General features: G+C 34.0%; 2 protein-coding genes across 15 annotated transcripts in view; one reads left to right on the forward strand and one right to left on the reverse strand.

The window, feature by feature from the left end:
- Positions 1–17,500, reverse strand: part of LOC136852772 (anoctamin-8-like) — a 545,791-nt gene that overhangs the window by 47,893 nt on the left and 480,398 nt on the right. For all 14 annotated transcript variants that reach the window (XM_067127741.1, XM_067127678.1, XM_067127712.1 and 11 more), the window contains one exon: positions 2,763–2,865. In XM_067127741.1, the coding sequence (XP_066983842.1) occupies positions 2,763–2,865 (103 nt within the window). The remainder of the gene's footprint in view (positions 1–2,762; positions 2,866–17,500) is intronic.
- Positions 1–17,500, forward strand: part of Ppox (protoporphyrinogen oxidase) — a 600,782-nt gene that overhangs the window by 28,318 nt on the left and 554,964 nt on the right. The gene's annotated exons all lie outside the window — the stretch shown is intronic.

Consider the following 17,500-nt stretch of genomic DNA (forward strand, 5'->3'; position numbering starts at 1 on the left):
TAATTTTCGTGTGTTTTTGTTTGTCCCCTATGCTTTACATGTGACCGGACGAGACTACATAATACTTACGTACACTTCACATCTGGTACCATATATGTTCTCTCTCTCTCTCTCTCTCTCTCTCTCTCTCTCTCTCTCTCTCTCTCTCTCTCTATATATATATATATATATATATATATATATATATATATATATATATATATATATATATATATATATATATATATATATATATATATATATATATATGTGTGTGTGTGTGTGTGTGTGTGTGTGTGTGTGCACATATACACATACACATATGTATATATATCCGAATTTTTGTCACACTCACCGTGACATTTTTTATATTCGCAAATATCAAGTCACAAATATGTTTTTATATTCCTTAGGAATAACTTCCACCCAAGGGGAATTATGGTTGACAAATGCTTCGAGCCGGTGCCTGGTTTAGAAACAACGATGTTCAGTGACTTTTGACCACTGAGCCAAATCCCACTGGTGACGAAGCACTTATTATTTTAAATTCTCTTTGGGTCTGTGTTATTCCCGAGGTGTAGTGAAATGGATATTAAACCACCTTTTTGGCTTATTATTTGCGAACATAAAAAGTTGTCATGGTATATATATATGTATGTATGTATGTATGTACGTGTTTATGTATGTATATGTATGTATAAATGTACGTATGTGTGATATATGTATATATATATATATATATATAATCAGAAAGCTACAAACGTCCTTTAATATCCAATTCGCTCTACCTCGGAAATAATATATTTTCATATATGTTACCGAAGGGGAATTTTTTAGTTGATAATAAGTCCACCGTCCCGTGGGGTCGAACCAGCGACGGACGAGGAATCAGGACTACGGGACGGTGGACTTATTATCAACTAAAAATTCCCCTTCGGTAACATATATGAAAATATATTATCTCCGAGGTAGAGCGAATTGGATATTAAAGGATGTTTGTAGCTTTCTGATTGTATATGAATCACGGTGATGTGATAAATAGTCATATATATATATATATATATATATATATATATATATATATATATATATATATATATATATATATATATATATATATAATATATATATATATATATATATATATATAAAATATATATATATATAAAACATATGCATATGCAAAACTTTTTACCATCGACAGATCCGTCGTATCTCAGCCTTTCATCCCGACCTATTCCATATTTATAAAAAAGTAAAAAAAAAAATAAAAATTCATTGCAAGAACTCCATCCTTTTGTCTTCCGTTTTACCTGTAATTCAGAGGCGCAAAATTATCCCATAAAGGAGAATCTGGTTAACATTCCCTTCATGCAGCCCACCTCTTGGTTCTTTGCTTACTCTTCTGTCCTTATACATTTTACAGAATTTCTGATACCTTCCTTGCCTTAAGTAGTCTGCGATTCTCTTCCTGCCTTGACATTTGTTCTCAAAGAACTTTTTGTTGAATCAACCTCTCCATTGTTCCATGATTCATACTGTCCGCATTATCATCAAAGCTTCCATTTGTCCTCATTACATTTTTCTAGCAAAAATTAATGTTCATCCTTCTCTCCTCACACTCTTTTACAAACATATTTGCCGTCTGTTTTGGCGATCACCAGTTATCACTATCATCTACGGAATGTGGGTCAACCTGCTCTCGATTCACAACGCTTTTTCTTGTCACATGTTTTCCCGTTATTGAGTTCTCTCGTCACCTCATTGATAATGTTATTTTAACTAGTCATGGCAACATAAAACACTTGTGTCGGAGATCCATTCATACACTAATCAATAATCAACTCATCATCCAAAAGGAGCCTCTTGGTTTTTCTAAGAAGGAAGATGACAGGAACCACGAACGCCTAGCTTGTAACCTCATCCCTTGTGTTAGTTCAATAAAAAAAATTAGATATGTAATGACTTGTGAATCCAAGAATGATTGATTAACTGATTGGATGCAATGATATTAGACTTGGGTATTACATCAACTACCGTCACTGATGACGAATTCAAAGACGTCGTACCAAAACCTAGATGAAAATTATATTCTGTTATGAAAATAAGTCAGTGAAGAACTTAGAACATCGTTGCGACAAAGTAAATGTTCACTTCACAACACATTAGTCTCTAGAGTCGGGACAATACATTCTCTTATTGAAATTTTCCTCGCTTCACACTCGCTGGATGAGCTCTTCACGCTACGAGTGACATGATTGCACAGCATTTTTGCTACATTGAATATTGAAATTTCGCATGCGCCACATTACGCATTCAACTGACTTCACATCATTACACGACCCATTCACTAACTAACATTAACGTATCAAGTATTCCATTCTCTGCTCGCTAAATTGCATTGTTGAGTACCACGCTATACAATCATAACAGTATGTATTCCACTTGAATACACATTCACTGTACTATGTACCACTGCATTATGTTCCCATTACTCAAAGCACTCACCATATCGAGCATTCACCTGACTTCACATCCCTTTAATACAAAAAAATGAGTGTATGCAGTACAAGGAATATTGGCAATAATGAATATTGCCTATCACACTTATTCCACTTCACAGTCACACTGCATGTAACATTTAAAGTCATAGAATAATAAAGTAATATTGAGTATTTGATGAATGGCTAAAATCCGATCACACATATTGAGCACACTTCACATCCATCAAGCCCCACATTCACAAACCTACACAAGAAGGGGAACTAGTCCTCGTGATTCACCTGGAATATGGCGAGCTCGTGTTGGGAGAGTTCCCGAAGGCCCCCGCCATACTCGGCCTTCATTCGTTTGACCAGTCGCATCTCCTCTCCTCCTTTGATTAAACTGTAAGGGCGAAAGAACAAGTATTATATGCGTAGTCATATATATATATACATATATATATATATATATATATATATATATATATATATATATATATATATATATATATATATATATATATATATATATATATATATATATATATATATATATATATATATATAACAGACACACATATATATATACACATAAACAGTTATTTCCCTAATAAGGAATGATCAATAGAGAAACAAAACAGGTGCTGGTGGTCATACCATACTGAGAGAGCTGTTTTGTCTTTTACACACTGCTAGTACAAAGGTGTTATAGGTAACAATGAACTCTAAAATTCTGTATATCTTTCACCCTTCTTGGATACGCTTATTCCTACAACTCTTTGAATCCAGATGCATACTAAATTGAAAAGCCTTTTCCTTTGGTGGTAGGATTCAAACCAGCGAATGATGGCAAACTGTCCACTATGCTAATCTGCTTCTAAATTAACTCTCTCCCGTAGGGGGTGGGGGGTGACGCCATCAATGCACATCACGCGGTGAACTGTAAGCATTATTTAAGGTGCTTTGCAGCGTCCCTTCGGCCCCTAGCTGCAACCTTTTCATTCCTTTTACTGTATCTCCGTTTACATTCTTTTTCTTCCGTCTTACTTTCCACCCCCGCCTAACAATTTTTTCGTTGTGCAACCGTGAGGTTTTCCTCCTGTTACAGCTTTCAAACGTCCTTTACTCTCAATTTTCCTTTTAGCGCTGAATGACCTTTCCCAGCTCTTGGCTTCTTGGTTTATTCATTCCCTCTGGATTTGAGACTCATAACAACTGCTTTGAAAATCAGAAGTTACAGATGGCTATTGAAAAAGCATAAATATCTGGTAAAAGTGACCGGCAGATTTTGTGGTCATATTTTGTAGAAAGGAACCGAGATGTTGAGATTATTCAAAGGTTTAGGCATGGGTTAATGTGTAATTGTTAATAAGCAGTAAATTAACGCAAAGAAGATCATATCTGTTGGAGATAAAAAGGATATTTACGCAATAAAAAATTGTATGAGATTTGATTCAGTATTTCCATATACATTCTTGTGCCTTTTTTTCAACGCATTTGTAATGGGCACCATAAACTGTGCCACAGCGCCAAAGAGAAATTATATTTCTTTGATATGATTGTCTTTTTTTCGTAAATTAAGGTATCATGCAAAAAGAGGGGGAAGTCTACTTGTCCTGAATAGAGATTGCTGTTAACTGATAATATTTGAAAGAATTAATCCAGTTGTTTTTCATATGTAATGAGCACCCCCAAGTATGACTGTTCCTCGCGGACTCAGCAAAAGCGGCTGTCGAATTCAGCCAGAACCCGAGATTTCTGTCCAAAGTCTTACACTTGGGAAACCAAGCGGAATGGATTCAGTAATGGAGGTGAGCTGTTTTTACGATAAATTCTTTAGGATCGTGATTCAATTCAGTCAGTGAGAGTGAATTAAACTCACATTTCCTGCTTAAACATTTTTTCTCCCTACACTCTTGTACATTTTTCCTAATCGTGATGAAATAATTTTTCGATGAAATGAGCTCGGAAACTAATGGCTTTAAAAATCGTTGTCCCTCACAGTATAACCCATTTAAAGTGATTGATGACCTGTACCCCAGTGGGAAACAGGCCTACTACAAACGCAGTAAGCCTAATGAAAATAAAATATTGGTCTGTTCTTTGTATTCTCACGAAATGAAAATATGAAGGCCACAGTCAGAACAGCTCGCATGTGGATAGCGGTTGCTGAAAGAGAATGACATGAGCCCAGAAATATTTTTTTATTACACTGTATTTTCCCCTTTATTTTCTTTCACACTTTTTACCTTACAGAAGTGACGGCAGAATGTCCGTTACGAAAAAATTAATATTTTGCAGTGAGAGTAAGGAAAATGTGTTTTAACATATGGCAACACATCTAATAACTACTGGAGATGCAGATTGGCAAAAATGGATATTAATTAAAAAACAGTTATGACGCCGAGTATACTTGCAATAACTGCTCTGCTTTTATCATTACCAAATTTCATTGAAATTCTTTTTGTATAATTCTGAACCCGGATTTTGCCAAAACTTAATCAAATGGTAATTGTTGTCTCCAGTCTTCATGACAGAAAGAACCTCTCCTTGCCTTGATTTCGGATTTGTGAATTTATTTTGATTTTTTTGATATTCAGAAATTTTTTTAATGCGAAGGTCATCGGGCTGGTAACCTAATGCCGTCATTTAGTGCTACTTTCTACATTTACAAGTATGACAGAATATGAAAGGGACTGTTGTCCTGTAGACGCCATAAACATTCCTTTCCGAGAAATATGGCTTACTCATTAAGCAGTTTTAATATGGAGATCACTTCAAACTGACCACTATGCAAAGATATCTGTCCCTTTATAAGTTCCTTTTTATTCGCAGAAAACTAACCCTACCTTTGTTCGTAGTTTTAAGACAGCACTTCCAGCTGTGCTTAGCATTTGGCCAGAGTTACTAGCAAAGTGTTCCATTGTAACTGAGTATAAAAATTCTTAGGTTCTCATGATTTCGAGTCCTGTGACTATGTATTTAAGAGTTGTGATAATTTTTACTCAGGGTGACAAAAATACTGAGAGTTTATATATCGTTCGGTTATATAATTTTTAGGATTTTAATTTTTTTATTGTCACTATGCCATATACATATTTAAGAAAGCAAAAGGAATGAGTTTCTTTTTCCAGCCCGACTGCAGTTGCATGATAGTGTAATTTCACGTCATGTAATTACTGATTTAATATAATATAGTCCGATGCTAAAGCGATAAAGATAATGCCCTTGATATCCCTCTTACTAACTGCACCTTTCTCGGTAATCCGATAAGCGAAGTTGAGAGGCAGCCAGTTTTGATTTTTCTCCTGAACTGTAAGTTTTGAAATACAAAAAGTCACAGATTTAGTTGTTGCCTGATGCAGCAAGATTTTCTTCTATCTCATGTCAGGCGGTGCGAATCTGAATCGAGTATTGTTGTGTGTCAGTTCGCTCTGGAAAGGAAAGTAACTTTTGCGCCAAGAGGCAACGGCGTTCATTGTCTAATTAGTCAAAGTGACTACCCAAGGAAAGTTGTCAGGTCCCACTTGGCTGGTTTAAGGAAGTAGTGAAGTGGGGAAAAGTGAGTTCAAGGTGACGGTATCGGAAACATTGTATCAGATATATATATATGTATATGTATATATATCAGGCATAGGGAAAAATGAAATAGGGTTGTCAATCCTGACCGGTTTCGACTTTATTGCTAAGCCATGTTTAGGTATGCTCGGGTAACCGGTGGAATTTCCTTACTTTAGTAAAAACAATCATACAATCAACTCTGCATGAGAAAAAAATATAATTTATTTAAATTATGCGCTGGAAAGAAACATCATCGAGTCTGGCTTTATAAAAGAAAGCTTTTGTAAGAGTAGGGATATCAGTAAAGACAAGTATAAACTTGTTCCTTTAATTTCAAAAGAAATATGTGAAATGTTTAAATTTTAAAGAAGGTAGTTGACTGATGGGACGAAGGTAAGCGGGGCACTCGCACAACAATTGAATTTGTAAACGCTGACCAGTCTCTAATGGTTGTGAGGTCTTCACCCCTATTCTTAATGAGTGTAAGGTTTCCACCCTCGTGCACCTGTCAGGTGTGAATATCAGGTTTCCAGCCTCCTGATGTTCTTATGTACTGTCCCGCTGGCATATGTATTGAAAATTTCTACCACTGTATCGTTCCTCTGAAAATGACTAAGGAATAAAGTCGAAACCGTCCAGGATTTACATTCCTGTTTCACTTCTCCATGTGGTTGTTTGAATCACTCGTCAAAGGGATTAAACTCTCATATATGTATGTGTATATATATATATATATATATATATATATATATATATATATATATATATATATATATATATATACATATATATACATATATATATATATGTATATGTATATATATATATATATATATATATATATATATATATATATATATATATATATATATATATATATATAGATACTGAAATAGAGGGACTACATAAGAAAAAATATAAATGAATTTACATTACTTGTTAACAATATCAAGTCAGGAATTCTGTTTACGTTCTAAACTGTAGGATTATGTAAAAAATAAAATGAAAATCTTGACATATAATTTAAAATAGTCTACAGGAATAATTGACTCTAATCATTATTTACTGTTCACGGGCTACTATGGCCAAATTTATTTTCTCCTACGTGTAGGATGAGGAATACAAAAAGACCACTTTTAAGATGTGTTAACATGAAGAACGATGTAATGAAGGATTGGTTGGGATGATTGTGAGATACTGAGAAAATGTGTTCATGACGTCATCATAAAGAAGATTCTTAACCCACATTTCGTTATGCTTCTCCATAAATAGCTGTCTCTTGTCTTTGATGCTCCAGAGAACTACTGTAATATGAGGCTTTGGCCCTGTTGATATCATCAGCCCTTTATTTTACTATTTCTTTCTTTTCTTACCTGTTTTGACAAATATGTTGCGTTAGTATCTCCCCTTACATATGAATTTTAAATACATATTTTTAGGGATTAATTTTCCTTGTAGTTTATTTTAGAAAATTTACTTTATTATAAGGAAATATTTCCGTAATGGAGTACCACATTATTCCAATACTCATCCTCTATTTTATCTGACAGTTCTAAATGCATCGCATGATTGCAAATCCCGCTTTCTGAGGTGACAATTTTAGTCTCTGTGGTCGGCCAACTTTGACATTTTGTCTTTTTTTTTTATCCAGTATTTCTTTGTGCCCCTTCCCTTTATTCCTTCTTTCATAATTTTTCAGTAAATATTTCACATTATGGTACCAGATAGTTTTACTCCTTTCTAGTAATCATTCTTTCTGCTTCTATCAATAGGTTACCTGTTTTTCGTTAGTAAGTTTCCCACCTTTTTTGGTTTTACACGGAGCATCTCGAATTCTTGGTCAGATATTTTTGGGTTAGAGCACCCATTTTATTTTTAAACTGGTATATCATTTCTATCTTAAAATCACTTACTCCGAGAGATGTAACACCCGTCTCCTTGTTCCTTCCAGGAATAGATACAGACAAGAGGACCTATTTCAGAAAAGATTCTAAGATTCCAGAATGATCTCTCTGCTTTCAAGATCCTGGATAGAATCCATTAAACGATAAATGGTTAAAAGGACTCTTGGAGCTGAGCCACAGAGGCTATGCTTGAGTTCTCTCTCTCTCTCTCTCTCTCTCTCTCTCTCTCTCTCTCTCTCTCTCTCTGCCAGTATTTGGTAACGTTTTTATTTCTTTAAGAAAATCACTCGCGCATATCTCTTTATACGTGGTGACTTTTTGTATTGTAAGGACCATTAAATTGGAGGGTTCTTGTAATTTCACATCCAGTATAAAAACTTTTATGACTGTTGTCCCTTAAAGTAAGAAGTGCCTTATACCAGTAGAGTATCCCTCGACTAAGGAAATTGAAATACCATCTGTATACATTCAGCCTGTTGGTTTAATTCTCTGTCTTGTAAATCGAGGGGCAGTGATAGTTAATGTACCTCCATAATCGTTTAGTGCTTACAAACTGTTTCGAATGTCTCGGTGCACAGAGTCGTCATAATTTAAAGACGACACGACTGCCAATTTAGAGTATGCCATAGGTTAGAACGACTTCCAGTTTAATAAATTGTGATATGGTATATGTTATTTTTTGAGTAGATAATGGGTTGGTGTAACAACCCTTGAATATTTTATCGCGTGTTACAGTCCACTTTCTTGCTTTATGCGCTTTTCTAACTACTGTGTTCTTATTGTAACGCGAGAACAACCAGTGATTTTGAATTGCATAGCTTCTGGTGTGACTACTACTTTGTTCTGTTTTAGGCTGGTATGACTATGACTGCCGCTGTCGCGTTTGTTAGGCTGGTCTGAAGCTACTGTGGTCGCTTGAAACGCGCTTCACAATGAATAATGAATGTTGGTAGGTATAAACATAACTTAAGATGGGTAATTGTGATATCTATATAGATCTCTGATTGCTTGAATACCTAAACAGCTTCTGAATTGTTCATTACTTTGAATTTAAATGAAAGATTATCAGTTCATCGTCATTTTGATTTTATAAGAACTTTGCGTGTGTAATTTTTTTATTATTAATTTCCACACTCATTTATTTCTGGTTTTCATGGAAAACTGTGATCACGTGAGGGAAAGAAGAAAGGAGAAAGATAGAGGATAAGCCAAGTTTCTAGAGGTGATCCAGTGAAGATGAGCAGTAGAGATCATCGTCTTGAGGGATAAAAAGGAGAATATAATGTAGAGGCACCGAATAACGAATGAAACGAGGCAAAAGATAGCGAAGGAAGAAACCAAGGGAATAATAGTGACGATAAAGAATTAGTGATGGATGACTAAAGTGAGGAAAATGACGATGTGAGACCGAAATTTTAAATCTGATGACGAAGGAAAGACGGTAGAAATGAGAAAGTCTTAAATATAATGAAGGTGGTGAATAACAAGAAAATCGAGAAACCCGAGTGGGAGATGGTGACAGAAATTAAAATGACGTTATTGAAGATAAAAATTGGATGTCATTTGACATATCAGAGATAGTAACGCCTAGGGGAGCCTGCTGGAAAATAAAAGCGCTTGAGTTTAAAGTAGAGATAGTAATCGCCTACGACTGTAGAGACGTGGGTGGTATGAGAGAGAGAGAGAAATGACGTAATTGTACAGCATATATAAATATATATACATACATATATATATATATATATATATATATATATATATATATATATATATATATATATATATATATATATATATATATATATGCTGAGACCAGGGAACAATTCAAGAAGAAATTACCAGGCGTTTTCGTGGTATTTCAACACATTGTATAACTTGAAAATGTGTTGAAGTAACAGGAAAGCGCTTGGTACCTCCTTTTATTTTTCTTGTAGCCTCAGCTGAACTTATTGTCACATGCTATTAAGTGACATATAAGCATGCTTATATATCATATATATTACATATATGTATATAATATACATATATATATATATATATATATATATATATATATATATATATATATATATATATATATATATATATACAGTATATGTGTGTGTGTAATTGTAATAACCACAATGCCCTCTTAACTTTTCGAATTCTTCGCTCTTTTTTGGACGCTTGTCACTACAAAGCCTTAAGATCCAGTAGCGGGAAACAAACCCGGGTTCCATAATCACAAGTAGGTCACGTTGCCGACCTGACCATGAGAAGGATAAAAGTCTATTGCCTTTCATACATACATGTACCTGTCGTTTTCAGATATATATATATTAGAGCTGGAATAGACCCGTCCTCACCATCGTAGCCAAGGAGACAGTGGTTTTTATTGCTTTTTAGGCTGAGGATGGGTCTATTCCAACTCTATTATGCATACCTGAAATTGCTTTTTAGGCTGAGGATGGGTCTATTCCAACTCTATTATCCATATCTGAAAATGACAGGTATATGTATGTATGAGAGGCAATAGACTTTTATCCTTCTCGTGGTCAGGTCGGCAACGTGACCTAGTTGTGATTATGGAACCCGGGTTCGTTTCCCGCTACCGGACATCATAATATCTTCATATTTCTTGCACTTAGATCTTAAGGCTTTGTAGTGACAAGCGTATCCAAAAAAGCGCGATGAATTCGAAAAGTTAAGAAGGCATTGTGGCTATTACAATTACATAAGTATCTGGTAAAAAGTGACCAGTAGAGATATATATATATATATATATATATATATATATATATATATATATATATATATATATATATATATATATATATATATATATATATATATATATATATATATGTGTGTGTGTGTGTGTGTGTGTGTGTGTGTGTGTGTGTGTAGAGAGAGAGAGAGAGAGAGGTTCGTGATGAAGTAAAAAAAAATTGCAATTTGGTCGTTATATCTCCAGTTTGAGTGGTGATCTCTCTGACTAGTGAAACGACAAATTCTGGTGGAATATAAAATTCCGACGCGATTATTGTATGCAATCAGTGAATCGGTTAATCTTAGGTGATGAAAATATTTTGGTCGGAGTGAATGAAAAATTTCGATTCTCTGATTAAATATTTTTCATTTTTAATTTTTTCACATTCTTCATCTGTTTATGTTTTTTGTTTTTATGGCAAATTAAAAGAAACGATTTTTGAGGAAATAAGTTTCAGCATACCAACAAGTAATTATTCTTAATGAAGACATGTTAAGCTGAAATAGGACTCTGCGCTAGGTATGTTACGATGGTTATTTTCTTTTAACGCGATGATTGACTGTTTTACATTTTACTGCTTTTGAGAAAAAACTGTGCGTAAAGATTTTGAAAAACGTACGTTAATCTTAATTTTAGGTTCTCCCATTTTCCTCTTTGAACACTATCAGTTTCTTCCATTTTAGTAATCCGTTTCTGCAGTTTTCTTAAGCCCACTCAGTTACAAATTCATTTTGAGTAAAATATTCAACATAATCTTAGTACATTCAAAGTTATTGCTTTTGCAAATATATTGGAAAATGGTTTTGTAAATGAGACTGAAGTTTCCATGTGTTGAGAATGATTATTTACATGAATGTGTTGAATATGTACACACACATACACATATATATTATATAAATATATTTATATATACACATATATATATATATACATACTGTATAGTATTACTGGGCCGTGGACTGTCAGATGCCTTTTAGTAACCAATCAACAAAACCTACTTGGACGATAACTATGAAAAGTGAGACAGGAGATGAGCGGATATCTATGAAAGATAAAGCACAGGAAAGGTATTAGTGACACAGCGTTGGGGTCGATGATAACGATGCATTTATATATATATATATATATATATATATATATATATATATATATATATATATATATATATATATATATATATATATACATATATATATATATATTTAATATATATATATATATATATATTTAAATGTACATATGAGTATGAATGTAACTGTCAATGTTTGTTCCAGCGTAGCTCCCACACTGGCGTTAAATCGAGCAAGAAATCGCCTCTTGCAAATAAAACTAGGGAATGACCGCAGGCGATGAGGAAAATGCCGGCTGAATATCAATGCAAATGGCACTCTGCCTTTATTGCAACGATAGATTGTAATGCAACTTTAATTGCTAGGATCGGCTTCATGGGCAGCTGCAATGATTGCTACTTTCATATGTGTCTTAACTTGTTTGTGAGGGGTCCTATACAAATACAAGCAAGCGTTTGTTTATACAGTTGATTAAATATTTATGTATGTATGTATATATGTACAGTATATAAATGCATATATATATACACATATGTGTGCGTCTGTGTCTGTATACATGCAATGTGTGGTTTTTATAAACAATTAATTCTATCAAGGTTTAAAAATCTACTTTAGATTTCACGCAGTACTAAATGTTTGAATCTTTTCCTTTCCAGTCGATTCAATATCCACAGTTCTGTGTCTGTGCTGTGGTTAACTAACTGATGTATGGCTTATACAGTTTGCACTTTTAGTTCATTACTTTTCTCTTGTTTATATGCTTTTTCTTCTATTTGTGGTTTAGCCGTCGATTTACATAATAAGGAGCGAACGGATCGTTCTTAACATAACGCAGTTCACTTAAGTTATTTTATTTTTAGTTCGTAACGTTCTGTTTATTTATATATTTTCATCTTCGTGGGTCATTTATTCGGTAGACTCAGTAAGATGTATGTTTAATTAACCTCTCAACTTGGTGATTTTGACTGCAGTGGCAGTTTTCTGTAGTAATAAATTGTGGGGGTCTTTTTATATATTGTCGCACAGCCTTGTCTAACTCAGATAAGTTATCCAGTTGATGATAAAGGGTCGCGTGATGGTTATCGCCATCAAGCTGTCATGTATTAGTAGCCAAGTCACTAGACCACATAGTTTTTGGGTGTTCCATTTCCGTTGTTCAGAAGACCTTCCATCTCTGGTTGCGCTTTTAGTCTGTCTTCAGTTATTTGCCATGCTATTTTTCATATTCCCTTCACATTCTCTTTTTTTACATTTATCTTTGTAAGTGAAGATTACTATGATAGAGCTAATATTTTCTTTACTTTTAATTTGAATAAGTGCACGCTACATTAGTGTCGTCAGCTAAAAAAAATTCTGATAATTCTGATAATATAGGTGTAAAGCCTCAATAGGTGTGAGTCATTTGAGTTTGTTTCCTGCTATCTCATCTTTAGCATTATACAATTAATGTGTAGGTCTGTCTCTCTCTCTCTCTCTCTCTCTCTCTCTCTCTCTCTCTCTCTCTCTCTCTCTCTCTCTCTCTCTCTCATCTTTTTATTTAGAACCAAGGTAGATTAGAGAGCACAAAGGGAGACGAGGGGAAAGTGGATAACTCAAGTGAATTTGAAAGTAATGATAACAGCAAGGTCTTTAAATATACTCACATATACTCAGAGTATATTTGAAGTACCGTGGATAACAGGTAAGGGATAAATGTGAGAGAGAGAGAGAGAGAGAGAGAGAGAGAGAGAGAGAGAGAGAGAGAACGGAAATAGTGCATGGATTAGTATTCACCGCAGGTAAAGAGAGGTCTGGGAAAGGACGCAGCAAATAATTGCTAAAAACGAAAGAAAGGCTCTGAAAACTTTTGTTTGGAAAGGGAACAAAAAGGAGAGAGAGAGAGAGAGAGAGAGAGAGAGAGAGAGAGAGAGAGAGAGAGAGAGAGAGAGAGAGAGAGAGAGACATCGGGTGGCAGAAATGAAGAGCACGAATGAATAGAAGTCGTCTGTATGAAAAACAGACATGCATCGACGGTGAAAGGTATGTCATTAACGTATGGATGTATATTTTTCATCAGCAAGGCCTTTCTGCTAAGAGGAGATGGCTTTAGAAAAGAAGACACCTTTCTCTGCTGGCTTCGTCTTCTAGCTCCCGAATCAAGATATGCTTTGTGAATAAAAAAAAAGTCGATCTCAAAACATCTTTGTAGGAAGATGAATGTACTCTCGTGTATACGCTTTTTCCACAAAAAGAAGAGGATGGCGGTGAAAATTTAATGGCAGCAAGCAGTACCACTCTGGGATATCAAACACGAAATCTTTGAACAGGAGCAGGAAGCTCCCAAACTTCAAGATCAGTATATTCGCAAGTTTAAACAGAAAGCCTCGCTTAGCATAGGGACACATATTCCACATACTTTTTGTAGCATATCGATCATGATAAAAGGTTTCAAATCCAGCATCAGTTTACTGTTGAGGTTAATGCTTCTATTTAGACCTCCAAAACAAGCGAAAGGGCTTAAAAGCATTATTCATTGCTGACATGCATGCTTACATACGTACACATACGCGTAAGATATATGTATTTAATGCAAGAAAATGTTTACATAAATGAATAACTGGAGCGTCAGACCAAAGGATGTCACCTCTTAGCTGTGAATGCAATAAAACTGGAGGAATTCCTCACATACTTGCCACAAAGAAGTCTGTAAAATTGTAGACTTCATTCCCCCGCACCTGTGCCTCCCATTCTTCGTCTTTTACCGCTCTTTGCAAGCCTCTCTCTCTCTCTCTCTCTCTCTCTCTCTCTCTCTCTCTCTCTCTCTCTCTCTCTCTCTCTCATCCATTTCCCTCAGGTTGGATTACTTACCAAATAACTGCATTTTTATGGAACAGTATTTTATCGGGTTAAAGTTTTTAATACTGTGCTCTCATTTACTTATTATTTGATTTATTCAATGCTATTGTAATTTGCACAATAATAGAAATTTTCGTGAGCAATTTATTTTTGAAAAATATGCTCTTTAATTAGAGGTGAATCATTTACAAAAGGAAGACTTGAGCAATTTATTCATTTGTTTTCAGCATTTTAATGGATTTCGAAAATTTATTCTTGGATATAATAGTGATGGTAATATACATTTATACGATTTGAATATAACAGTGACGGTAATATGCCTTTATACGGTTTTTTTTATAGTGATATCTTCTTTCAACATTTATTAGGCATTATGGAAGATTTATTTTCCTTAAGACGCTATATCTCTAGATGTTTAATGAGGGTAATGTTTTCTGTTGCTGATGTTGTAGTAATCATAAACTATCATCACATAGATTAAGAAACCCAGTATCTTATTTACTGGGTATTTCGAAGTGTTATTTTTTTATTAATTGTATTTTATGGATATCATCCTGCTTTTCAAGTAATTTGAGATGTGCCACAGGCATATTTATGCTCGTAAGACTTTTACCAGAAGGTATTAAGACAACTGATATTGAAGAGATATTATAGAGGATTTAGGGCACTATCATTTCATTGCAGACATATTAGGAGAGCAAAAATTGATGGGCACTTACTGCTAGTTGCTTTTAGTCGAGTGGAAATGAACGATTCAAACTTCTTTTTTCTTGATTTATGTAATGCTGTTTTTTTTTTTTTTTTTTTACAATATATTTTTCCTTCCTCACTGTTACTTAAAGTGCAAAGTTCACGAATCTCTTCTCTCTCTCTCTCTCTCTCTCTCTCTCTCTCTCTCTTCTTCATATATATATATATATATATATATATATATATATATATATATATATATATATATATATATATATATATGCATGTATATACTGTACATATATATATATATATACTATATATATATATATATATATATATATAATAGAGAGATATAGAGAGAGAGAGAGAGAGAGAGAGAGAGAGAGAGAGAGAGAGAGAGAGAGAGAGAGAGAGAGAATGTTCATGCACTTCAAGTATCGGTGAGAAAGGAAAATATGTTACAAAAAACTCTGCATTACATGAATCAAGAAAAAAGAAGTTTGAATCGTTCATTTCCACTCGACTAAAAGCAACTAGCAGTAAGTGCCCATCAATTTTTGCTCTCCCAATATGTCTGCAATGAAATGATAGTGCCCTAAATGCTCTATAATATCTCTTCAATAACATTTGTCTTAATACCCTCTGGTAAAAGTCTTACGAACAAATATGCCTGAGGCATATCTCAAATTACTTGAAAAGCAGGATAATACACATAAAATATAATTAATAACACAACAACACTTCGAAATACCCAATAAATAAGATACTGGGTTTCTTCAGCAACAGAAAGTATTATCTACTTGATGATAGTAATTGATATATATAACATCAGCAATATAAAGCATATATATATATATATATATATGATATATATGTATATATACATATATACACGCGCGACATTTGTAATTCTTATGCCACGCCATGTAAATGGCAGGGGCATGGAGTGTTGGTCCTTCCGTCCGTTCGTCCCATATTGCATATACGCATAAATGCCCATTGCAGTAAAACGAACAGACGCGACAGAGGGACACGCAACGCTCTGTCAACACCCAATAGGCGTAAAGTCCCTCTTGCCTCACCGTTTAATTTCGCCAGGTCTGATGAGAACCGGCTCTTTAGGTCGTCTCGACCAGCTGTAAAGATGGGCATTGTCATCAGTGTCTTGATTGGGGTATTGACTTTACATTTTTGTAAAACTTTTTGTCATATTTAAAATTGCATGTGCCCATATATCTGCATTCTAAATACAGAAATATAAATATATATATATATATATATATATATATATATATATATATATATATATATATATATATATATGTTATACATATGTTATACTCATATATGCATGAACTGTATATTTGTATATGTATAGTTTATCTAAATATAAAATTTGAGTACCTTAGAGACTTAATGATAAATTTATATTTTTCTTTGAACAAATTTTATACATATGATACTAAGTAAATTTTGTTAAAAAAAAAAAAACACCATAGACCGCATATGTATCTAAAAAATGTTCAAGATTTCGCTCTGCATCAGGTTTTTTATTGCATCTCTTTCAAAAGTTTGGCTTCCTAATTAGGCTGTATTCGTTCTTTGAAGTTCATCGTGTGTGTCATTTGACATAATTTTTTATCTTTATTCTTTCAATTTATTCGTGTTTCACGTTAATGATATATTTAATTGTTCATCATCGTCGCCTCTTGGAAATATCGTGAGGATAAATGTCGTAGCTTGAGAGAGAGAGAGAGAGAGAGAGAGAGAGAGAGAGAGAGAGAGAGAGAGAGAGAGAGAGAGAGTCAGTCATGATAATTGGTTTCTCATGTAAATATAGACGCCACTGTTTACACTCTAGTTGGCATAAGCGGGAAGTGTTTGTTTTGATTTATTATCTTCAAGAGTGGAAGTAATTTTTACTCCTTACATGTTTAATTATGAATGAAACATTACTCAGATATAGTGGATTTTCTGCTACCTTGTGGATATTACAGTTGTAATATATATGTAAGTAATTTTTTTTGTCTTACAAGATAAAAGCTGACCTTCATATCTTTGTTCATACATTCATGTTTGCCCAGACTTTCTAGTATAATTGTTTTTATGTGACATCCCAGCCAGCATCTCCATATGTCGTTAATTTTTTAGGTGTTGTTATTGTGATTGGTCCAGATTCCCTTATTAATTTGATATAATGAATTTCGTTAGCTTCATGTATGGTTT

The sequence above is a fragment of the Macrobrachium rosenbergii genome, chromosome 3 (genome assembly GCF_040412425.1).
Source record: "Macrobrachium rosenbergii isolate ZJJX-2024 chromosome 3, ASM4041242v1, whole genome shotgun sequence".
Classification (NCBI taxonomy): domain Eukaryota; kingdom Metazoa; phylum Arthropoda; class Malacostraca; order Decapoda; family Palaemonidae; genus Macrobrachium; species Macrobrachium rosenbergii.